Source organism: Achroia grisella, unplaced genomic scaffold (assembly GCF_030625045.1).
Source record: "Achroia grisella isolate CSIRO2021 unplaced genomic scaffold, CSIRO_AGI_Agris_v1 utg841, whole genome shotgun sequence".
In the NCBI taxonomy this organism is placed as follows: Eukaryota; Metazoa; Arthropoda; class Insecta; order Lepidoptera; family Pyralidae; genus Achroia; species Achroia grisella.
In genome coordinates, this window is record NW_026713039.1 from 2,735,713 (window position 1) to 2,763,298 (window position 27,586).

Below are 27,586 nucleotides of genomic sequence, written 5' to 3' on the forward strand. Positions count from 1 at the left end.
TTACCTCAAACATTCAAACTCACAAACTTTACCTCTTTATAATATTAATAAAGATTAAAGTCTATTAGAAATTAGAGAGAATTTCAAATCTTTTATCAAAGTTTCAGTTCTTATGAAATCTTTATTACATGGTATAAAAAAAATCGCCCCCGTTGTGTGTACGCTTAGATCTTTTAAACTACGAAACTGATTTTAATGCAATTTTGAGCAATAGATAAATCGATATTAAGGAGAAGGTTTACATGTATAGTAACTGTACACGAGTGCGAAACCGGAGCGGGTATCTAGTATAATTTAAAACAAAACCAATACGCTTAGATCTTTTAAAATACACGACGGATTTTAATACGATTTTTAGAAATAGATAGAGTGATTCAAGATAAATGTTTATGTATATAATACATGCATATTATAATTTAAAAAAACACGAAGAAATATAAAGATTTATATAAAGCCTCCAGAACGGATCGCTAGCCAATACGAATACTATAAATGCGTAGGTTTGTTAGTATGGATGGATGTTTATTGCTCTTTCACAAAGAAACTACAGTAATATAGCTTATACATCAGAATAACAAATAGGCTATAAATTTCATGCGGGCAAAACCGCGGGCACAGCTAGTTTTATAGATAGGAAAGATTTGTATTTTTAATGTTCCGAATGCGGGTAGCGCCGCGGTATCTAAGTAGAGGTATATAAAGTCCGTTTTTAATATAACTCGACGTGTACATCTACAAGGTTCATAAAAATGACGCAATTATAAGCGACCGACGATAACATTGACTTTTACGATTTACTAAGTATATTACCTACCTTCTAATTTGAATTTATAATTCGTAAATATGACACACCTGTATTATGTATACTTTGACTCTATGATTGTACCGATGTTGTAGAGAGAAAATTTGTATTTTTTTTCCTTATTCTATTAATTAATAGACTATAGAGGTTCCCAACCTTTTTTGTGTCGTAGACCCCTTGCCATATTTTTCGGTTTTGGGTACACCCCCCATTCTTACCTGGTATTGATTTTTTGTAATTTTCTAACTGTAATAAATTTAAGTATTAAAAACAAAGTAAAAAGAACAAGATGACCCCTTGCAGTTTGTCATAGACTCCTGGGGGTCGATATAGACACTTTAGGAATCAATGTAATAGACTAACTACGTTTGTACAAATCTTGTACAGAATATTTGTTTTTTTTGTATATATCGTATTATATAATAAGATATAGTATATAATAGACACAGTAAAACTCAAATGGGTAAAGAAATAAAGTCTATCCCAGTAAAACGTAATTATATCCTTATCCTTAATTTTGGTAGTAAACTTACAGGATCGAGCGGCGTCTAGTCCCAAGATACTCAGAGCTTGTGATATGAGTTCCTAGAACTACAAGTGATACAAATACGTAAATATATATTTTTTGTAAATGCATACATGATATACATAGAAAATGGACAGACAAATACAAACAATAATATTCATAACTATGTTTGTATCGTGCGCGGAATCGAATCGGGAACTGATGAGGAAGCGGTGTCCTAAACCGCTAGACCATTGAGGCCGATATCATATAAGGAATAATAAGGCATAAGGGCTATCACGATCATCACGCCAACGTGTAAAAAGGCGTCTACATGGGTACCTCAGTGTAACCCAGCCACCAAGCAGCTGTAATTGAGATTTGTAATTGTGTTTCGGTTGTAGTGCAGATTAGGCAGTGAAATTAAGAGGCATGGCGTCTCCCTAGCTACATAAACTGTAGGGGACGGTTAACGCTTACCATCAGCTTGGCCGTTAGCTTGTTTCTCATTCCAAGTATATCATTATTTATTACATAGTATAAAACAAAGTCGCTGTCGCTGTCTGTCCGTCCCTATGTATGCTTAAATCTTTTGAACTACGCAAAGGATTATGAAGCGTTTTATTTTAATAGATAGAGTGATTCAAGAGGAAAGTTAATATTATATATAGTACATGTACTGGCTGCTGGGGCGAGTAGCTAGTAAAAAATAAATCTGAAATTTTTTGTTTCTTAATTAGTTGTCATCAGGGTGAAATATATAGGAGCATAATTAGAAAGTAAAAATAAAAAGGGGTATAACATGGTTCGAACTCTGTCAGAAGCAAGTAGCCAACATTAGACAATAAAAAATAATAATAATGATGATATGCTACGTAATTCGACCACTTCTAAATTCACGGACAATATACACTGACGTCATCATGATAGTATTTATCGCTGAACTACCACGATACAGTACGTAAGTACAATACAGTTTATACTCGTAACTCGAGTGGAATATAGAAACGAGAACGTTTTGTATGGACGTACTTTGCTAAATTAACATAAACACTACAAAACTTCCATACACACCGCTTTTGACGAATAAATTAGATAGAATGTGCTTTTATTAACATAAAACTATAAAAGAAAATCATTTATATATTCTGTCACGACTCGTCACGGTTTTTTTCCGGACTACTCTACTGCTGTTGGATGCAGCTGACCTTTACAGCTTCACCAGACGATAAGGGGCGAGTGCAGATGGCACACCAAACCAAAGTAAGGATATATGGAGCGGCTGAAGGCCAACTCCCACCTGACGGGTACGACTTTAGTCTGAGGGCATGGCTAGGGGGTTCGAATTTGAGCTCAGGCCGTTGTAATTTCGATCCCCGTTTGAAGTCGACGGGGGGTTGGAGGGGGCTTATCACAGATGGGGTACAACTTTTAATCAGTTGTTTCGTCATCTTGTTGATGCCATTCAAATTGAATGTCAGCAAACGCGCTGAAAACTAGTACGATAAGTTTATTACCACGAGTAATAATAATTTATATACATTTATGTAGCAAATAATATTGACATTAACATGCATTACAAATAGCATAGATTAAATTAAATTGGCAGCATATATACATGTACACACACGTACATATATGTACATACACACAGCCACACCAACAGAATAATAGCTCAGTTGGTAGAGCGGTGGACTGTAGAGGTAACACAAAAACATTATACCATGTGCATTATAACAATTGCTATACATATTTAAGTTAATACTAATCTATACATGTAAATAAAATTGGAGTGTCTGTTTGTAATATTGAAATAACCGTTTTTTACTACATGCATATGAATATAAATACGGTACATACACCAAAATAATATTTTTTCCAATTTTTGTCTGTCTGTTTGTTCCGGGTAATCTATGAAATGGCTGGACCGATTTTGACGGGATTTTTATTGACCTGCCAATAAAAATCCCGTTAAAATCGGTCCAGCTGATGTAATAAGGAGTAACTTAGGCTACTTTTATTTTAGAAAAATAATGTTAATTTCCACGCGGACAAAGTCACGGGAACAACTAGTAGTTAATATGGTTATTAAATTTAATATATTACGAATGTGGTACAGCTGAAATACTAAGTCATAATTTGTAAATCGCGGCAACTTTTAAAAGTGAAACGAAACGTTAATGAAACTGTCACCCGCTGCACCATGCTACAGCGCACACAGTATAGAAACCAATATGATCAGCATATTGCTGCAGCCGAAACTATAGTGCTATTTTTCAGCTGAGGCCGCCATGTGTCGAGTGTGACTTCATGGTGCTCTACAATAGGCGATGGTTGCCATTACTCATCAGATGTCCCGACTGCTTGTTTGCCATTCCAGTCATGTAAAAAACTGCTGAATTAAAACTAATACGATAAATTTATCAGCCTTCTCTTGTATCCGTTCTGTTCGGGACGTGAATACAGACGCACTGTCCTGTCCATATGGCGCGCCATCTGTCAGACTGTCTGTCCCACATATTATACTGGCCTATTAATTATTTGCAACGCAATGTTTTGTTACAAACAATAACTAATAGGCATATATTCAGTTATTTTTATGTAATTTTTCCACGTACTTGAAACTCCCTTGTTTTTGAGTTTTTTTAAATTATGTATATGAACAATTTTGATGATTCTTTCGGAGCCGATTGGTTTCATAATCAAGTTGGGTTTCGTATCATTTAGTTTAAAATTGTATACAATATTACTATATAAACTACACTTTATATTACCGAGAATATTTATTATATGACAATTTTATTTCAATTCTTTTTGTTTTCTTGACTTATTTACTGTCATGCCGTCTCCTACTTTATTTTTTAGAACATACTGATAATATAAAAGATCCGTGCGAAGTCAGGACAGGTTGCATGAATTGAGATAAAAAGAGTATCAATCCTTACCGTATGTGTTAAGCAATAAATCATTTATCCGTATACCAAATGCGGATGAGCTGGATTCCGTACATATATATGTATGAATATTTAACAGTATAATATACGCATTTCTTAAGACTTACGCTGACTGACTAATCCAACATTTCCATCGTTGGGTCCACGCCAATTTGATTCTTAAGGGGAGCAATTTGAAAATGGACTCTTTGTTAAAATTATATGGAATGTGAACTAAAATATTTCTTGATGTGGTATGAAAAATTACTTACTACGTCATTAACAATTTCCTAGTGATTTCAACAACTCGATTTGAAGAATAGAATCAAATTTGCGACTATCAGAAAGTAAAGCTTAACCCGCTGAAACCGCTAGTCCACCGATGTAGTGTGAAGTTTTTTATTTTATCCATTACAAAGTAATAGATACAAATTCCTATATATAATATTAATATGCATAAAAGATGGATACTAGTATCTAACACAATATAACAAAGAATTTCACGAACTCCTTTCAGAAATGATATGAATGTATTTCACACAAGCAAAACCTTAGTAAACACCTAGTTGTATGTATGAATAAATATATAAATACAAATGTAGTCTGGATATTAACATAACAGTCTCGCAGACAAGACCCAAACAATACAATATTATTCCGTTGTACCCGCTGAATATGTCTGTATCGAAAGTACGAATTTCCCTCGGGATATGGTAAATTCATCGCGAAGCAGAATCGAAATGAAAGTACAATAGTATATTGATACTAATCGACAGAAATAATCTATAATTGTACACTACATTTAGCATTTTTATATTTCTATTAACTGGTAGAAAATTATTGTCTTTACTCTCTAGTTTATAAAACACTAGCTGACTCGCGCAACTCGTTTGCATCACACTTGATATTTATCATTATATAACGACCAATTTACATAATATATTTTTAAATTATGGCCTATATGTTATTCTGATATATAAGCGATATTAATGTAAAGTTTCATCAAAATCGGTTGAGTAGTTTTTGCGTGAAAAGTAACAAACATCCATCCGTACTTAAATCCGTACTCACTTTCGCGTTTATAATATTAATTAATAAGATGTAAAAGGAATGTTGTGTAAGAAAGTTATAATTGCTTATAATTGAAAGTAATATTAAAAGAAATAGTTGTTTTGTGGGAGCATAAATATTTTCATTTATACTGACTGCTACCTTTTTTTATAAAGATAAATCTTAATAGTTTTAACCACCCGTAGTGACGAGTGGGATATGTGAAATTCTTCCTCACTGAAACTCTGGTGTTCCAGTTCAGCCTGTTAGAGGCCTCGGGAAATACTGCAGTATATTACTGGAGCTTCTATTGCCTTGCCTCTCCCTGTAGAACGTGAAGGGCGGGAGTCACTTCTCATCTGAATGATAGTCCGGTACCGCCTTTCTTGGGGGAAGGTGTGTGAGATCACCAAAGATAGTTTTCCCGGGATTTTCTAATACAGGTTACTGCCACTTTCTGTCTTTACATGAAATTTCATTAGAAATAGAAATAATCTTTATTCGAATAAACTCAATATAAGCAGTTTTGTATAGTCATATTTTTTTTGTTTTTACCACTCATTCGGAACGCAAACTCATGACTAGAAGAATGAGCGAGGAACTTGCGTGTGGCTCATTTAAATAAATGTTGTTCTATTTAAATCCATAGAGTTATGAAAATGTAACAAACCAACAGATACGCTTTCGCACTTTATAATACTATAAGTTTCCGCGACTTCGGGTGGTGGGGTGAAAAAAGGAATGAAAGTTTGTGTGCATAAACTTTCATCCCCTTCCAGATACTTTTTTTATGATAGATGATTGCTTTTGTCCGTTCGCGTGTCGCATCTATCATCTATCATATATATTATGTCTTGCAGTAAGCTGTTTAGTAGTGAAAAAGTGGCATACACAATCATCTATACAATATTAGTATAAATTCTCAAGGACTTCGTTATTCATATTCATGTATTCTATAATAATTTTACAATTGTGTTAGAAATTAAATTAATAGGTACCTACATAATAATTACAATTAAATTAGATAGTCGATACACAATTATTAATACATTTATTGAATGAATGAATTTATGAAAAGCTATTGTTCCTCTCACTATAAAAAAAAGTTAAAATCTTATCTAGTCTCATATTCCCTTTTACATATATTCTGACGATTCTTTGACGTATATTCTGTAGTCTAATCTCAATATCGATTTCAATATAATAAATTTTTGTACCCATATTATATATTTTGTAATATATTCAAGAATACACCGAATAAACGATAACAATCTTGGATAGTTTTTATTTGTTGTACACGACCGATACAAATAATAACTTGCTAGTGAATTTTATTAAGAGGACATGGATGCGAAATAGATATGTTGAATTTCAATGGTTCAGAATTAATTTCCTGTAGAGACAGGCAGGTTTGTTAAATTTGTAAAGATTAAATTAGTTGTCAAATCATAACAAAAACACTCGGTTTTGCACATATGAGTGTTATATTTAGATGTCAAATTATATTTCTATGTCTCACCGGATATGGAAATACGGATAACAAATCAAATTAAGCTGAGGGACGATGGTAGGTTCGCCCACGTGTTATGTTGTATTCAGAATATACCGAGCGAAATGTGGGCTTGTCTAGCGTAGCGTTTACCACCACGTTAACAGTTGTTGATGTTGTTGACTGTCTACCCCATGTGAAATTACAATATATTTTCGGATTACTCTAATGTTGGGCGCACCTTACAGCTTTATCGAATGTGCATCATTATTACATAGTACAAAACAAAGTCGCGGTCGCTGTCTGTCCGTCCCTATGTATGCTTAAATCTTTAATACTATGCAACGGATTTTGATGTGTTTTTTTTAATAGATAGATTGATTTAAGAGGAAGGTTTATATGTATAATACATGTACACCCGTGCGAAGCCGGGGCGAATAGCTAGTTAAACTATAAAAAGACTAGATGACCCGGAGTACTTCGTATTACTTGGTACAGTATAGATGTTATTAATAAATAGAACATAATACATGTGATACCCCTTAGTGGCACCGCAATTTCATTATTATAACTGTGTACATTATAATAATTCGTTAAACCTCACAATTAAATATCAGTAATTTATATAGTATCAATACAGATATGAATCATTTAAATAACATGTCAAACAATATATTAAATCAAATTGAAATAAAAAAACTACATTTCTAAACTTTTAAAGTATATTTCTGAACCCAACACATCAATAATCTAAATTTAATTTTTCCATATTTTCTCACCGTATAACTTCCTTGGACTTCCACGAATATTTCAAGACTAAAATTAGCCAAATCGGTTCAGCCATTCTCGAGTTTTAGCGAGACTAACGAATAGCAATTCATTTTTATATATATAGATTTAAGAACCACACTCGGTGGAGCTCTTGCCACTTTCCACAATCTTCCATCAAGCTCTTTAAATGTTGACACGACTCCAATGTTGTGTTTAATTCGCTTGATGTAGCTGTGCCTCGGTCTTTCCCTCTCCGTCTTTCCTTCTATAAGTGGAAATATATAAAGTCGCAAAATCATGCCGGTTAGTAGGATTTGTACGAGTAAAATATTGATTTTACTTCAATAGTACCGCAATACAGACCAACGGGCCAAGTGTATTGAATAATAGAAGTAAATCCTTTTCTAAGGTTAGGCTGTGCTTACGTCATGACTATACTCCGCGCGTTATATCATTGCGCGGGTGACAGACGCACGAAATACAAGTACATCGTTTATGAAAACTATGTAATTTTTACTGTATTTTATTGTATATTTTTTATGATACTGAAATGCTTTTTTATAGTATACTAGCTGTCCCGGCAAACGTTCTTTTTGCCATATAAATTAATAACGCTATAAAAAAATAGGGGTTGATGATAGAAGGGTGAAAATTTAGGATTGTATGTATTTTTGTATGTTGTATCATAAAAAAATAGACACAAAAAATTTTGTCTAAATTAGAAAAAAAAAAAAAATTTAGGGGTGGACTACCCCTATCATTTAGGGGGATGAAAAATAGACGTTGACCGATTCTCAGACCTACTCAATATGCTCACAAAATTTCATGAGAATCGGTCAAGCCGTCGGAGGAGTATGGGAACGAAAACTGTGACACGAGAATTTTATATATAAGATTAATGTAGCGACCCGTCTATAAATATTTTAATTTCTCAGTTGTCTCAGTTTGTTTTGTTCTATACTATAACACGCATGTGTTATACACCTTCCTTCCTAAATCACTCGTATCTATTACTGAAAACTGTATTAAAATCTGTTGCGTAATTTAGATAGATATAGGCGAACAGAATGCGGAGGCGACTTTTGTTATACTATGTAAATATAATTATTATCATTCGGTATAATAATAATTTTGATACGTTTTAAAAATTATTCCGGATATTCTGTAACTTACTGCCTTGCCTCACCCTTCAACCGAAGCTCAGCTTACAAAACTTAAGTTACTTGGTGGCTATAATTCGAGTGACTGGGGTTTCAATACAGATGTTACAAAATCTACCTTGTCTAAATTTCTGAAAACAGTAAAGGTCACTGTCATCGTCTTGCAGTGTTTTTTTTAAGGAAGTTGAACCAACAGTTCCCCGATGCGATCGACCTGATATGTAGATATATATAGGTAGATATAAGGAAGAGAAGAACCTAATACGCCGACCTCAAATAAATGGGATAAGGAAGAAGCAGATGATGATGATAAGGCCTTATAGATCTGATATGCAAGAAGCCTGTTTGTAATAGTTCGCCAAGTCTGTGAAGTTTGTACAATTCAACGTAGTGCAACATTCACCAACTCTCTACAGAAGTGGAGAAGAACAGTTTCACTGTTGGACAATAGTGTAGTACCGGCTTTAATGTCGTCTACAGCAATCCACACTTAGGAATAGGCGGGCGGTATAGCCTTATACTAAGTTAAAGTTTGTAAATAGCCAATTTGGACCTTATTCCAATAGATATAAGTTCTGTATTTGCATTTCCATATTAATTAAAATACATGGCATGCCTAATAAAAAGCCATATAAAAAGGTATATATATATATAAAAGACTGAAACCGGTTTCGCAAACAATGACATATTTAGGATTCAAAACGCGAAAATCTAGATGTAGACACGTTGATGTATGTATGTTGCCTCTAGACTTTAGTTTTCCATGTCAGTGAGGTCGTATATTTACAGTATTGTACTGCGTATCGACTACATAATATATGGATTCGGTACTACTAGTATATTTATTTATATCTCATACGTCATACTCGTGAACGGGTGCTGCTTGTGGGACTGGTCTGGGTTACAGTCACTGATTAAACTATTTACGTTTGGTCAAATTGCAATAGCATATGCTGGTGGTCAGTCTTATATCCCTAACTTAAATTTAAATATCTGTATTTTTGTATATGTTCAAGCTCATTTAAAAATAATAAGAGCTGAGTTACTTGGCAGTTCTTTATAACCGAAATATAATCGAAAGCACTCTGAACTGATGGCTGATTTGACATATCATAAGAGTACGTAATAGAAATGATACATGAATAAAGATATCTTAATTTGATTTGATTGATTTGATATACTCTTTATTGCACCAAATACAGAAAATAATTAAATTAGTAAATATACATACATTAACTGATACAATTGACGGTTTTATCGCTAAGCAATTTCGTCCAGTGTATTTTTGGGTGGATAGAGACTAGCTACTCGCTTCGCACGGGTGTACATGTATTATATATATAAACCTTCCTCTTGAATCACTCTATCTATTAAAAAAAACCGCATCAAAATCCGTTGCGTAGTTTTAAAGATTTAGGCATACATAGGGACGGACAGACAGCAACAGCTACTTTGTTTTATATTATATAATGATAAGTACATTACATTACAACGCTAGTTGCTATCCGTCACTTCGTATGCGTTTATGAGAATATATAGCCTACTAGTTTTTACCCGCGACTTCATTCCCATTGAATAAAAACTATTTTTAATAAAAAGTATTTTAGGTTCATTCTAATACCTTCAAGAACATGTGTACAAAATTTTATGACGATCGGTTCAGTAGTTTTTGCGTGAAAGCGTAACAAAAATCTACTTTCACATTTATAATATTAGTAAGAATGTCCATACTCGTATTACAATCTATCTACATATCAAAGGATCTAGCGGGTTAAGCATATGAAACCTGCATTCGCCTCTGATGAAGGATTCTTACCTCGTTTTTATTGTTTTTCACCTAAAATAACCATACACTCAATCTCACACCCCTATCCTCTATAGCAAGGGAATAATAGGGATGACATTGACGAAAAAATTCCTTTAAACACATCCCTCTTTTTAATATTAGTGAGGATGATAATATAGATTAGTGATGTATTCTCGTCACCAGGGTCTGAAAACATTATTTTTTTCCCCACACGTCACAAAAACTTTTTTTTATCGTGTAGGTGTCTGATCTCATCCGCGAGTTCATAACTCATTAGCGGTGGCGAGATGCAAATATTTTCGTGTTTCCACCAAATTGACGTCGGGTTCAATAACTCTATGAACATCGTGGCGAATCGACGTTTGTTGTAGAGTTTTATTTGTTGAAGGCAATAGTGATTTGTGACGTCGTACATTGTTCGTGTAGGTTAAATTATAGTTTTTTTTATAACTGACTGTAAACAAACTGACGGGCAATCTGATAAGTGGTAGTAGAGTTTCAAATAATATGCGTGGGTACACGAAGGTAATGTCACCTATTTCAATCGCCATGCAGCTTCATCTATAACCTCAATTTTACAAGCTTTGTTTGATAATTCGGTTGAAGTCTAGTTGAGTCTAGATAAGGCACTGAACTTGTACATGATATTTATTTAATTCAAGCAGCTAATGGCCCATATTATATAAATACCTTAAAGACTAACATACATACGAATAATATAATTATAAGAAAAGAAATATAAATTGTCTGTGTAAATATAAGTGGTAATCTGCCACAGTAGCACCGATACACCACACCCCTTCGGCCAGTAGTCCTCCTTCATGATGGTGGGCAGCATGTTGGTGGGAACTCGGGCCACAAACCTTGAAACTCGTCTTATGACTTGATTCCAGCTGCATTCCCCCACAATGTCAGGTTACTTCTAGTCCGTATATAGTCGACAATGTCCTCTGAAATGGGAACGCATGTGTAGTACCAGGTGAGTGATATGATGAGGTCTATGGTGCTGTAGATGTATTTAGGTGATGACAACTTACCATCAGGTGTGACGTCATTTTCTTTGCAATTCCAGTTAAGTAAATAAATGGTTTACCACATTCAATGTATTACTGATTGAATGATTAGTATACACGATGAGAGTCATCATTGCCTTGCCGTTATCCCATTATATCATTAATACAAATGTTTATACCGTTTGAGAAATCGAACCCGCGACCATCGTAAGTAAAGCAGCGTGCTATACCGCTAGACCACAGAGGCCGTCAAAGTATTTAATAGTATAAAATGCGGCAATTGACCTATTAATGAGTGAGTGAACCAAATCTGTCCGTTTATTTTTAACTAGCCTTGAAAATGGTGATTTACTTATATTAGTTCGTTTGTATCAGTTGTTTTATTTGAAACTGTGTATTTTCTACCAACATCTATTGATCTTCAAATATATATAAAACATACCTTTGTTTCCTTTGTATAATGTTCTGGTTTGGATAAACAGACCAGTCTCCACAGTGCCCGTTCACGAGTATGACGGATGAGCCAGCCATCGTTATGCTCAACAATATTAGATATTATAATGTAATGTAAATACGTACTTTGTACATATTTCTTGACTTAATACTTGGATGACTAGTAGTTATCCACGACTTCGTTTGCGTTATTGAAATAAAAGGAAGACTACGCCTATCTACCATACCCTACAATAGTTCGTTAGTGTAAGTATGTATATTAAGTGTATTTTTGAGAGCAGACGATGTTGCATCTGTCAGTTAGTTACTATATATGCTGAACAATGTTTAATGAGTAAAGTCGGACATTTAATTAAAAGAGCAACACGCAAGTGTCTTGCTTGATCTTGTGAATAGTTTCTTTTTTCTTTCGGCGTGTTGAGACTGCTTTCAGAATGAATAGTAGAATAAAAAAAATTATGGGAAGTACTGAAATTAATGTTTATATGTATAATTTTATTGTTCTGTTTTATACACATTGGGTATGGTTACATATGGTTTTAATCTCTGTATATATATATGTGTGTGGTAGTAAATTATTTCTACTGTATACTGACGTCACGTGAGCAGAAGTTAATATTATAATAAAATGTAAATATATGTATATGTATGGTACATAGATTGCACAAGAATTGCGACTTGACACATCGATTTGACATCAATTTGATCCTACATCATGTTTAATAACCATGACCTTGTGTTTCACGGTTGTTTTGTCACAATAAAGTCTATACGAGTAGTTATATTTACGATGTTATGTCTGATGGGGTAGGCAGAGACGTTGCCAAATGTAGATACGTTGTCAATGCAACATTTTATATGCCCGTACTTATTTGAGAATTTTTTATTTCTATTATTGGATTTTTTGGAGACTGTCGGATTTTTTTTTATGTAATCGAACCTGATTACCCATTTGATGGTAAGTGGATACCATTGCCTATATACATGAACCGCACCAGAGATATCACGTCATTATGTAACTGTGGTACTATTAAAGTGTTGCCTTTCCTGAAATTGTTGATAGAAATAATCGTTACTTAAAATTATTTAATGTAAGCACTATTGAATAGTATTTTTTTTATTCTATAACCATTTTGGACTGCAGATTCCTCACAAGAGGAATGAGCATTAAATCTTGTGTGTTTAATAATTTTGTTTCAATACAAATTGCGAAATAGCAAAGTTGACATAAATAAATAGTCACTCGAGTAATAAAATATATCAGTCGTAGTTATCAGAGCAGATCAGTCCCTTACAAGCAGCACCCGTTTACGAGTATGAAATTTTATGAAACGGAAAATAAGTGTTCTCGAAAGCGTACTTCGATCTCGGAATCTACAGACGCCGCGCCCATACAAACACTCGAATTTATCATACACCTGTTTTTGCGTCGGTGGATGAAAACAAAATGAAACGCAGTTATACTGTGATACATCACGGCATTTGGTCGAAAATTTAAAAACAAAACAAGCGTGAATCGATTAGGTTTTCTCTGTCGCCTGTCTGCTGGGTGAATCATCAATGTCATATTGTAACTAGTATAGTATATGACTAAACATTACAATGATTTAATACTGATAGGAATGTTGATAATGGTTATACCTTCTATTTCCAGTTGAGTTATAAAGAAATTTGTCATGCCTTTTGACCCTGATCGATTCCCCGTCCAATTCAAACAAGAATCGAAATTATAACGGCCTGAGCTGAGGTTCAAATCCCTAGCGGTGCCCTCAGGCTAAAGTCGTATCCGTCAGGCAGGAGTTCTTCCGCGGGTTTGTAGTACCATCTGCACTCGCCCCTGTCAGCCCCGCCCCTATAGAAGCTGTAAATGCCAGCAGTATCCAATAACATTAGAGTAGTCCGAAAAAAAATGACTCTGGACTTGACCTGTTATTTTACTGCCAAATTGCGCCTTACAACCTAAACACAGCTTACAAAGCAAAATGTTTGGCGACAATAATTGGTAAGACTGAGGTATTATTATATATATTCAATTAATTAAAAAAAATACAATATAATAGTTAAAATAAGCTGGTACCATGTTTTTATACTAAGTATACGACTACATACTTGACGGCCACGGTGGTCTAGCGGTTGAGCACACCGCTTTACTTCCAATGGTGCGGGTTCGATTCCTTGCACAGTGTAAACATTTGTATTGATGAATATGATTGTTTGTATCGGTCTGGGTGTTTTTTATGTATGGTTTGTATGTAATTACAAAAAAAATATCACTTGTCTAGTCCCGTACACAAGCTCTGCTTACCGTGGGACTAGATGGCGCTGTGTTAATCGTCCAGGGTTATTTATTTACGTATGTTTTAATAAAACATAATAAATAATGTTCACGTATATTGTAGTCGTAAGTCTAGCTACGGTGTAATGCTAACCGTAAGCCAAATGTTTTCGTTGGAACAAAGAATTTAATAAGGGAAAACGCCGAGACACGAATCACAATATTATAATTGAGGATTTTCCTCAACCGTACCTAGTCCTTGTTACACAGGAAATAACAGATTTCTGTCGTCATGTAATCAGTATTGGACCAACAAGGAAGTAAATGACGCTGGATTGAAATGTTTAACGCTATACTAGTATAGGATATACAACAGGACAGGAGTTAATAATAATCTATACTAATATTATAAAAGCTGAAGAGTTTTTTTTGTTTGAAAAAGTTGAAAACGCGCTGAAAAATTATTTATGTGTTTTTTTTTGTGGATGATAATGAAATGTGGCACCCACCTGCGCTAACGGTTTACGCTGGCGGGCCAACAGTGGAGGATGATAAGATGAGCATGAGGTCAGGTCAGTTAGCCCGTCGTGATAAATTCACCAGGAATTTAACACGATGGTTTCCAGGGGGAACCGCGTGGAGGTCGACCTGACAAGGTACATTGCTAGCAATGGGGTTATCACTCCACATTACTAGCAATCCCCTTCCCTCCATTATTTATGTGTTGGATAGTCCATTTTCGAGCTATGTAACATTACGCTACGATCAAGAGAAGCGAATTATCAGTGAAAAATGTTGCAAAAACGGGGAAAAATTAATATTTGAAGGTTTCCGTTGCGTGCGCTGCGCGAACAAACTCGCGAGCATAGCTAGTAATAATATACTCCACAAAGCTTAAAACCCAGCATAAGCTGAGCAAATGAGACAACATGACAATAATTATAATAACAAATTTAATGTGCACATAGAAGAAATACTATAATAAAAACAGTAAGTAACCGTTTCGTACATTTAAACGTATGTTAAAACACTATGCAAAACCACAAACAAACTACTCATTAAACAATTACTTAAATAACAATCGTGCATGGCAATAGTCGTTCCTGTACAGAATTTTCAATCTAATGTTAGACCTACACCTCTAAATATGTTAAGATAGACTTTTAAAAAATGTATTCTGTTGAGTTACCTTGTACCTTGTGTACCTTGACTGAATTTATAGCCTCAAGTACACGTAGGGAAAAACATAATATAAATTGCCTTCATAAGAGGCTAAAATATCCTACATGAATAAATTATTTTGAAATTTGAATCATCCAAATTGGATCCAAATTCGCGGAAATAAATTATAAAATATTCTTCCACAGACCAACTTGATTTTATAAAAAATCTGATAAATCTCGTATTACTTACTTCTTTTGGCTCTAACACCGAACATCATTTTATATTGACCGATTTTCATAGGCCACAATATCGTACACAGTTGCAAAAAAAAATATTTAAAAGTATCTAATAAAAAATAAAAAAATATCTGAAAATATATTTATTTTATTTTTTCATTATTTATACTCTTTAATTGGCACACATTACAGGACAACAAAAAATTAGAAATATAAATGAACTAATACAAGAGGCAGTCTTATCGCTAAGTAGAATTCAGACTACCTTTAGATGAATAGAGGAAGTGAAAATTAGGAATATCTATGTTAACAATTTAATCTAAAGTATTTGTACTAGAATACTCGTACGCTTGGTATAGCAGGGCTGCCAATCTTACTTTAGGCTTTGCAGAGTTATTCCTGCAGTAAACTCTATTGTTTGCAAAAAGAAACATCGATTTAGCTGCAGAATAAGCGGGGATATCTGACATGCAGAAAGAAGTCCAATTTAGAATCTCTATATTGCAGTCGTTTGAAAATTGAGCAAATTATCGTTTAATAGTTTTTATACGTATATCACCCAGATTATATATACAGTCCCTCGAAACTGCCTATATAAAAACAAATGTGTGGAATCGACATTAATTTATCAACATTAAAGTCGGTTTCCTAATGTACGTAATAGGAAGCTAATTTTGACTTGAATTTTGTAATCAAAATCTACTTTAATTTGTTACCATCAAAGTCTATTTTTTTAAAATAGTTTCGCCAATTTAGAGTAGATACTTATAACGTAGTGATTACTTGCTCAGTACATGTACCCCGGTCGGCCTCCGCCGGCGGACTGGGCGGCGAGGCGGGCCGGACCGCGAAGGCCGAGCGCGGCACACAGCTGACGGGGCCTGCGTAATCGAATCAGCAGACGTTGTACCTAGACTGACGGCCGTACACGAGATTACGTGTCTAAAGTTATATCGTAGTTTAAATTTATTTGTTTCTAAATAATAAATCTTTGTGCTATTTTTATTCTTTAACCAACGTTTGGGAAGCATATAGACGTGTGTAAAGAAAAAGCAGTTTATACAAATAATATATATTAATTTTAAATAAAAATGGATTTTATTTATATTTTTGTATATACGAACGATTTCATATTTAAGGAAAAACTAAATTATAATTATGTATATAGGTATAACATTACAATTATAACTTTGTTTTGTTTTTTTATGTAAATACTCTAAATGTGACTGTCCTAGCTCTTATTTTCTGCTTTATGTTCTTTAGTATAAATTTATTTTTAGATAATCTGTGAATGTAGCCGTTCCAAATAAGTTTCCATCAAAATAAACTAACACTTACGCACTCAATACATGGTCTAGAAGCACCAGATTATTTTCCAAGGATTCCGTATAAATATTTTGAACACTCATCATTCACACAGCTAGTTGAATATGTAATAAGCATCACATGTTTAAAAATATTTAATACTAGTCGTATCTCACGGCACTGCCTGCGTTAAATACGAGCCTATTACTAGGCTCGTAATATTTATACAGATTCCCATGTGACGCAGTTAATGTGTATGTTTCTATAAGTGTAAGAGTTTTTAAATTTATTAAAGTATTTTTTAGTTTGTTTCGAATATACAAATATACTATATATAACATTTTTATACATACAGTCATCCCTCTAGATTAGTAGATATTTTTTTAGGTAAAAAGATACATACGATATAGTTTTTCTCGTAATAGCATCAAATGAAGATTTTTTTATTCGTGTACATCATTCACATTATGCAAGTCAAGTTTTTGTGTTAATATTTTTATATTCTATGATATCTATCTTAATATAAAATTTCGTTTAGATCCGTTTTGTGGTGAAAAGGTAATAAATAGACAGGTATTAGATTAGTTATTTAATTATAAAGTCTGCGCTCTGATATCTTGAGATTTATCGTCGGTTCATGTCCGAGTTTCTCAAATCACATGTGCGCGGAATGCTTACTATTCTAGTCTTTACTTTGTTAGTAATGGGATTGTTTTATTTACTGGTTGCATCATTTGTTTTCGAGAGTACAATAAAGAATAATTTGTTGAGTTGGTACAGTCGTGCACAATAATATATGCTAACCCTGGCTGTTATTATTTTTTGTTTCGTGGATTTATACTGCTAAAGAACATACTAAGTTTATAAATTTTCGTATTAATATAATTAGCTTTACCTTTACCTTTTTGTTAACTTTTTAACGACTAAATGTCTGAACGCATCTACATGTTTGACACGAAGACAGATTGTATTACGAGGATAGGCTATCTATTAAGTAAAAACAGACGAAGTCATGAGCAACTGTAGGTGAATAAAGATAAGACTTTAGCATGGAGTTTTTCAAGAAGGGTATATTAAGGTTTCTTTAGGTTGGGCAACGCGCACATGACACCCCTAGTGTATCAGGCGGCCATAGTGTTCGGTAACCATTTACCATCAGATGTATCGTATGCTTGTATACCGTATACCGTATCAATTACCCTTAAATAAATTCAAAACTTGTTACGCCTATTATCACTAAACGATCTTGAATGACGAGTAATAGTTTTCATGTTCGGGATTTTCATCTAATGTTAGACATAGACTATATAAATACCTATGCATTGTAAATCTGGATTAAAAAAATATATTGAGTTTCTTGTCAGTTCTTTATTGGATCTATATACCGAACCTAGAGAAAAAAAATAATATGGTAAGCGGCTAAAATGTCCTATATGAATTAATGATTTTTGAATTTGAATTTGTTACGATACCATCGAAGTATAAAGACAAAAAAATCGACTGACACTTACTCATAAATCAATATACCGGGTCTTTAGCCGCCCTTAAAATATGGTCGAGTGCAGTGATGGCTGGCTCATACGTCATACTAGTGAAAGAGTGCCGCTTGTAGGGACTGGCCTGCTCTAATCACTACGACTGTTTTAATTTTGTTGTGTATATTTCTTGCTCGTTTTTCTTGTGATGAGACAGGTTTTCGAAATAGCTGTAGATTAAAAAAACGTAATGACTATTCAAAAGTGCTTAAATTAAGTTTACTTGAATCAAATATTATGTTATCTGTGCTTGAATAAACGATTTTCTATTCTATTCTAATATTTCGTAGTACGTAAGTTTATATAAACTGACATATTCAAATGATTGCAATCTTGAATTGAAGTTGCAAATCGATCTCAGATAGCAAACTCCGTCGGTCCGCATTAGAAGTTGGTGCCTGGAGAGCTCTCGAAGTTATTGCGTGAAACCCAATATAACTTCGCGTGTTTGAATATATAGGTGTAGTTTCCACTCTATAGATCTAAAATGTGGTCTATTTATTTATATATTAGCTGTGCCTGCGGTTTCACCTGCTTTAAATTTCAATAAAAATATAGTGTGTGCATAATGTGTATAGTGTGTCTATGTGTTATTCTGATGGCCAGATGCTGCCAACAGCATTAGAGTATTCCGGAAAAATCTATACTAATATTATAATGCTGATAGCCCACGGTTTCACCCGCATGAAATTAATAGCCTATATGTTATTCTGATGTATAAGCTATATTACTGTGAAGTTTCATCAAAATCCGTTTAGTAGTTTTTGCGTGAACGAGTAACAAACATCCATGCTTACAAACTTTCGCGTTTATAATATTATTACTAGCTGTGCTTGCATCTTCATCCGCATTAAATTTCAATACAAAATATAGCCTATGTGTTATTCTGGTACATAATCTATATTACTGAAAAGTCTCATCAAAATCCGTTCTGTAGTTTTTGCGTGATAGAATAACATACATTCATACTCACAAATCAATAGCCCGTGATTTTTATATATAAATAATGACCACGTCAAATTTAAAACAGTATATAAACTATATATATTTCATGTATTTACAAGACTTAACGGTTATAGAATTTTCTTCATAGGTTAGACATTTCATTAATCTAAACATTAGATTAATGAAATGTCAGCGTGGCTGAAGGGGATGGATTAAATAGGCTTTTAATATGGGTATTAGGGTGACACCACGTCGCATCCCTTTTAAACTTTCGCGTTTTGGACAGATTTTTTTTCAATATCAAGTCGAGACCTAACCCGTATAGCTATACTAATATTGTATATATCTATACTATATTATTAATATTATAAAACTGAAGAGTTTCTTTGTTTTTTTTGAACGCGCTAATCTCAGGAACTACTTGTTCGAATTGAAAAATTATTTTTGTGTTGGTTAGTCCATTTGTCGAGGATGACTTCAAGCTATATAATATTACGCTAGAACTACGCTACCAGCTACCAGTAGAAGCGAAGCATCAGTGAAAAATGTTGCAAAAACGGGGAAAATTATTCATATAGGAAGGCTTCCGTTGCTTGCACTGGACCAAAGGATGGACTTATATAACGGGTGAAGGCCAACTCCTATCTGATGGAAACGACTTCAGTCTGAGCGCACCGCTAGGAGTTCGAACCTCGACTCAGGCCATCGTAATTTCGATCCCCGTTTGAAATGGACGGGGATCGATCGGAGGGACGGCGTAAAACTATAGCTAACGTTCTGTATAAACTAATACATTTAATTTACCATTTGCCTTGTTAAGTTGTATGTGCTGTCGAGTGTCTATATATATCGCACGCGACCCAAACAACAGGAAAACATCTTAATTAACAAGCGTGTCTTTCAAGTATATAGTATACATATACTATGTACATCATGAAATATATAAAGTATGTTAAAAAGTAGTCGAGTATTATATATTACGACGACCTCGGTGGTTTAGTGGTCTAGCACACCGCTTTACGACCGATGGTCGCGGGTTCGATTCCTCGCACGGCACAAACATTTGTATTCATGTGTATGATTGTTTGTATCGGTCTGGGTGTTTTCTATGTATAATTTGTATGTATTTACAAAAAAATATCTATGTATATGTATCAGTTATCTAGTACCCATAACACAAGCTTTAGCTAGCTTAACTTGGGTCTGGATGGCGCTGTGTGAATAGTCCTGAGATTATTATTATTATATTATACTAGACGGCGGAAACCGCAAACGTTGTTTTGGCATATCGCTAAAAATAAGGGTTGAAGATAGAAGGGTGAATATTTAAGATTATATGTATTTTTTAATGCCAAGTTATAAAAAAAAACAAATTTGTCCAAAAATAAAGTAAAAATGTTAGGGATGAACAACCCTTATTACTTTCGGGTATGAAAAATAGATAGTAACCGATTCGCAGATCTACTGTATATGCGTATAAAAATTCATAAAAATCGGTCAAGCTGTTTCACAGGAGTATGTTAACTAATATTGTGACGCGATGTTTTGTATAAAAGATTATTATAGTATGAGTATTCGATACTTGAGTTCTTCCCCATTTTTGAGATAAATCATAATTTTTATTTTATTTATTTTTATTTTATTTATTTGCAGAATACAATGTTACAAGTAGGTCTTACAATATGAATATTCGTTCAATGTATTCAAATAGCAAAATTACGTTATTACTTTTATAAATTGAATTAATTTTTGTATACATATTACACACACTTACATTTATATATTACACATGTCAAAACCAACATTTTAACAAAGAAACCAATGTTACAACAAAATATTTGCTAAAAACCAATTATAGCATATCGATTGTAGCCGAAGCTAAAAGCTCTTTTTTGTCAGCCTTGGTAATTTATAGAAATAAAATAATAGTCATGTACGTCCTCATTATTTAAGTTCGAACTTCTTTTATTGGTTTTAACAATGGATTGGGTCCATGTCGGAACCGGGATCCATCGTGATTTAGAGAAATATATCTGATGCAATTTCACGGCACTTATGACCCTGATGAATATATTTAAGGGTCAGCCCTTATAACATAAGTTCACTGCACGCAACACACACCTTCACTGCTCGTATTTCTCTCAATCCGTACTAAACCTGGTAGGAGCCTGCTAGTGCAGCTTTAGACATGTTCTAGTATAGAATTTACTGCAGTTCTAGACAGGCCAAGATCTTTTGGAAGATTGTAGAGGAATTTCACTGGAATACCTCTCGCTCCCGCTTCGACCACATATCAAATTTAATGAAGAACCTTTCAGCGGTTTAGTTTTAAAATGATAACAAACAGACAGACTGACACATTTTCGCATTTATAATATTTGTATTGATACAAATTTGTCGATTACGTGTATTTTTTATTAGACCCTTTTTTTATTACGTCGCTTATCTGGTCGATGTACGACCGTATACGGCGCCCTTTAACGGCATTTAAATTCTTGCTCTACGTATCTCTTTTAAACTAGACATCAAAATAATTTATTTATACAACAAGTTTGGTGCCTCTTATGCATGAAAATAATATTTTTATTACTATCCTTATCGTCCAGTTTGGCTGGTATTTGAGTTGAGAAGAACGGGCAAAAAATACAACTGAATTTTTTTTTCTGTATTATTATAATTTCTTTCGTTTATCCTTTCCAAATAAGTGTTTATTATAAAGTAATAAAGTGCAATTTCTCTATTTCAGCGTTATGGGAAGAGCAGGAGGCGCCGGAATACGACATCGACTCGGAGGATGAACGGTGGCTGAAGCAGCAGAGGCACCTTGATCTGACAGGTACACTGCAATTTGTTATACCTTTTTATGTATTTGGAAGGCAATCTAACGGCCCACCTGATGGTGAGCTGTCATCGTCGTTTATATGGACATCAGGTTGCGTCATGACTTTGATAGTTGTCAATTGTTACTCTGTAATTTCACTGCTATATATCGGATCTGTAATAACTTTGAACCGCGGCTTGAAATAACCCGGCGGCTGAAATAAGCGATATATGATGAAACAGATTTTTTTTACAAGACTACATTTATTGCTAAACCGAAATCGTGTATCTCTACACTTTTCGAATCTAGGATTTAAGTGTAATCCATTTACAACCATTTTTTTTTTGGTCATTAAAGTAAATTAATAAATATATATAATACATATACGTATATATATTTATATTCACCCAACATAACGATTATAATATAGTAATAATCTCTTTGAACCACTGAGTCTAGTATTTGAATTATTTAGTACTCTAATTATAAAATAGTTCGCCATAAATAAATTAATCTAATTGTAAATTAGTCACTGTGGTGTGCACATACTGCATATTTTTGGTATCCGCGCTCCCAGCCCCCAAGATATAGGGCTGACCTAGTTTGGGGACTACAGTTAATAGAAATAAAAATTGTATTGTAGAAATATATTTTTGGTGTTGTGTAGATTCGAAATGTAGGTAGTAAGTCGAGATATTAAATGACTAAGGTAACCATTTACCATCAAATGGGCCGTGCGCTTGCTTGTCACCATCTGTAGTCTAAAAAAACTAGACCATTAAACCCTCGAATTATAATGTCAGGGGTGTTTTATTGAAAATATCTGGAAGAAAGGTAGGTAGAGTGAATTGTTCCAGAAACAAACGAACGAAACGGTACCACCGTTCGATGGATGAACACATTGCTTGCACTAATGGGGTCCGATTAAATTGTACCCAATTTTCGACTGGGTTATTTTTGAAACATGTGCATCCAGTTGACTGACTTGTTTAGTACAGGATATTATCATATAAATAAGAACAAAGTAATTCCCTTATAAAATGGGTCGGCATAGCTTATTATTTTTAATCAATTTTTAAAACTGAATAGGTGTAGTAATAAGACCTGGCGTGAAGTTAGAATACGGTATATGAATACGGCCCACGTAATGGAAAATTTTCCACTATACACATATAATATTAATGAACTATATACATCCAGGTTCATGCGTTTACCGTCTCAGATAGATAAGGTGTTATGTCTCCGAATCCTGTAATTTTACTGCCATATCTCACCGTTTAATTCGTAAACAGGTTACAACGTAAACTCTTCCTGAAAAATAGTTTACGTCCATCTTAAGTGTATTCTCAGACTTGAATATACACTTAAGATAAGCTCAGCTCATAAGTCAAGCTATTTCGGAGGAATTTTATTACAAGCACGGTGACATGAGACTTTAACATTATATCCTATACGTTTCAGAGCTGAAGTTCGAGCAAATGATGGACAAACTCGAAAAGAGCTCTGGCCAGACAGTGGTGACACTCAGCGAGGCTAAGCTACTGTTGGAGAGGCACGATGACCTCGTGACCGCCGTGTACGACTACTGGCTCAACAAACGGCTAACCACGGTACGTGACTCACGGATGTTTGTAGAAACTACCCAATTATAACAGCCGGGATGGACCCGTCATCAATTTATGATCTTATTATCTTCTGCTCATTCGATATGTTCTTGACAGAACGGTCGTAGTCTTTATGTAGTGGATTATGAGGTTGATGTCTTCCGTACGATAATTCGCAATTTGTCTCTACTGGCTGCCATTCTGGTACACTCGTGGAGTGGACCGCCTACCGTTGCTTTGGTTTGGTCGGTTCATTGCATGGTAATGGCATTTAAGGTTATACTCTTCGGACATATTTCCCGCTTATACATGCCCACGCTAGGCTACCACCCACCCATCTTTACTGTGTGATATACAATTTCGAAGTTGGTCCGTACCCATCCCTACTGGGAAAACACCATACAGTCCACTTCCCACTGAGTGAACGGGAGACTACTTTGGTCGTGAAGAAGCACTGCAAAGCCCTGGACACTCAGACGACACATCTGAAACCCAGAGGCTAATGAATGCCGCTCATCCCTAGCCACAGGTCACCCCTCGGTTCCTTTTATTATTTACAATCATTTTCGACTCCAGCCTTTTCCGCTGTCCGTGCGTTAGGAGCATATTATAGGTTCCCTGCGCAATTTTTTTTTATTAAAAAATGTATACCTTGGGCAGCTACGTGATATAAGGTCGGTTCTTACAAATCTAATATTAAATTATACATTTCAAATGTAGTTGTTGCATCGTCAGCGAAATTTGCACGTTGATGAATTGGTAGCTGACTGTGCGACCTAGATTTATAATTGTAAGGTGTACACACACTATTATTTTGTTACTAGTTTATTATTTTATTTGTATTAAATTGTGGCATATAACAATCGTCCGCGTGGTGATTACTAAGTTCAAGAAACTCCACAACAGTATTTTTTTAATATTTATTAGTTGGTGGTCTTATAGAGAGGCAAATGTAAGCACATTTGAATGTATACGGCTTGTTTACTACAATCTAATACATCACAATATTTCATTTTTATTATCAACAATAATTACCTAATATATCCGTTTGAATTTTCAGCAACACCCCTTGATATTGACGGTGAAGACGGAGAGCAGACCAGGGCAGTCGTCCAACAACCCGTACCTCGCGTTCAGGCGGCGGACTGAGAAAATGCAGACCAGAAAGAACAGGTATTCATATTAAACTATATACCAAACAAGTAAAACGTCGAACAAGTTTGTACCGTGCGAGGAATCGAACACGTGACCATCGGAATTAAAGCGGTGCACTTTTTTGGGAACTTTGACTCATTTTCATCTCATAAATCTATAACTTCTGTATTAATAAAGATATGTACATGATTTTTTTTTCTGATAATCTTAAATATATATACTTTTAAATAATGTATGCTTTATGAGTAAAAAAATATTTCTAATAGTTATAAATAATGTAGGAATACAAGAAATATAGAATTTGTATACTTACATTTATGTCATAATAAGTTTATACAGAAATAAGTAAAAGTATCTACGTAAAAAACAAAAATTCTTATAAAGATGGTTTACAAGTCACTCAAAAGCTCCTTTGCTTCATCAAAAAGTATTTGTTAAATATTTTTTATTGGAAGGTTTTCTAAACTTGTTAGCTGTATGGGTCGTTTATATGGACATCATAAAAATGCGTCTATTGCTATTCAGGAGAATATCTTCGTTAGTGGCTATTTCTCTGAACATTGTCTTGCATGATGAAATAAGCGATGTATGTTTATTTTTGTACCGTGATTTATTGAGCATCTTTCTGAAATTTTTTGCCCGAGAGGCAAGAAATATATATAGTGACGTATCACACGTTATATATTTATATTCACAGTAACATATAATATGTTAATTATTAATTCCTCATCTATTTGACCAGTGATTTTTAATGTACAATGATAATTGCCATGGAAAAATCTTCTGACTTTCCGTCACTAGTGATGCTATCAAACAACTCCTCATATTTTTATACTGTGCCTTGTTCAGAAGCAATTTTATGAAAATGTTAAGAGCTAAATGTTTTGAATATGCTGTTATATGTGCCGGTTCATTAATAAGATTACTCATTAAGATTGCTCATTTCATTCTAGTTTTCACCATCTGTAGGCTAAAAAAATGCTCGTAAAATATCAACGATGAAACCCTTAAACCCTGTACATATGAGTTCAGTATGAAGTCCACGATGGATGAACACATTCCCTTGTTTTTCCGTTTCTTTGCCCGAACTGTCTTCGTACGTTTTAGAAGGTCTTGACTGACTTTTCTCTGTCGAAGTAGGATATAAATCAGGTTCTTATAAAATGTAGCTTATTTTTTTTAGATTTACAGTGAAAATACCATCCTATCAATTGCTATTTTATTTAAAAACTGTTCTATTTCTTTCGACACTATACGAAATGCGTATAGTGTTGACGAAACTGAGTTATGAAGGACTTCTGAATACTTGCGATAATTTTTGCTATATTGGCATCTGAAGATTCGACTTGAAAAATTATTTCGTATATAGTTTGAGATTTTAGAATCAAGATAATTTGTATCACTATTTAAATCAATAAGAGACTTAAGTCGCGTCTGTTACACGAGAATTCACTCATTGGGGCGAGATGAGTAATTAACAATTGTTTATTAATGACAAATGCTTATGAAGAACTGTATTATTTCATATGCAAATACATACACTATTTTAAACTTAATAATGATCATATACGTGTGCAAAATTACTTGATAAAAAATATTTATCATTATGCGGTATAGAATAGGTCTGTATGGGAATGGGAACTAAATACTGTGTGAAATAGTTGATAAAAGTAAGGCAAAAGATAAAATATAAAGTAATAATTGAGCAAAAAGTATTTTTATGAGTATTCAGACAGAGAATCTCAAATAAAGAAGAAAATCTTAATATACGTACTTAGAAAAAACAAATCTCACCATGATATTATACTCGATTTAAATATTTTACGCAGTGAAACTGCAAAAAAAAATATTATGCCATGAAATTAAATTATATTTCCTAATAAATTAAACCAAATTTAGAACTTCGGCAAGCTTCGGCAACTGTCAAATCTCCAAGTGAAAGTCTGAGAAAAGAAAATAGTACATATAACGATATATGGATTTTTAGTTAAATAATATTCGACTAAACTAGATATATTTTTATTTTATAGTAAAGTACACATTCTAAGCATTCTAAAATGGTATCACACTATATGACTTGATATTGTTTTGATACTATAAATTTATACCAAACAAATTTAAGTTACAAAATTATTTTTGTATTTTTTTCATATCCGTTTGACTTTAGAGGCTCTATTCTAAGAAGAATGAATAGTCAGAGATTTGAATCATATTTATAACGATAGAGTAACTCTTTGGCTACAAGTTGAGGTATTATACAACTACATCCACGGAGTTTTAGAAAAAGTATTTATGAGATGGCTTTCTTAGGCGGGTTCCCACTGTGCGGTGTGCTAAATCGCTATACCACCGAGGCCGTCGGAAGTACATATTTACTTTTTATTTGGAATGTCACTTACCTACCAGCCAGGTAGGTATAGTGATACAAAAAATCTATGAATTATATGTTACATGATTCAGTTTTTGATTTTGATTCTGACGTACAAATTGTTCTGCTCACTACTAATACAATTCGCAGAATGAAATTATAGCCTGTTCTAATTCGGCGTGTGGCGCCATCTAG

At 33.9% G+C, this 27,586-nt stretch overlaps 1 protein-coding gene across 1 annotated transcript in view; it reads left to right on the forward strand.

Moving 5' to 3' along the window:
• The window catches only part of LOC131852216 (uncharacterized), a 100,823-nt gene that overhangs the window by 59,676 nt on the left and 13,561 nt on the right, over positions 1-27,586 (forward strand). The window contains exons 3-5 of the mRNA XM_059202857.1: positions 22,190-22,279; positions 23,726-23,874; positions 24,929-25,041. Coding sequence (XP_059058840.1) covers positions 22,190-22,279; positions 23,726-23,874; positions 24,929-25,041 — 352 coding nt within the window. The remainder of the gene's footprint in view (positions 1-22,189; positions 22,280-23,725; positions 23,875-24,928; positions 25,042-27,586) is intronic.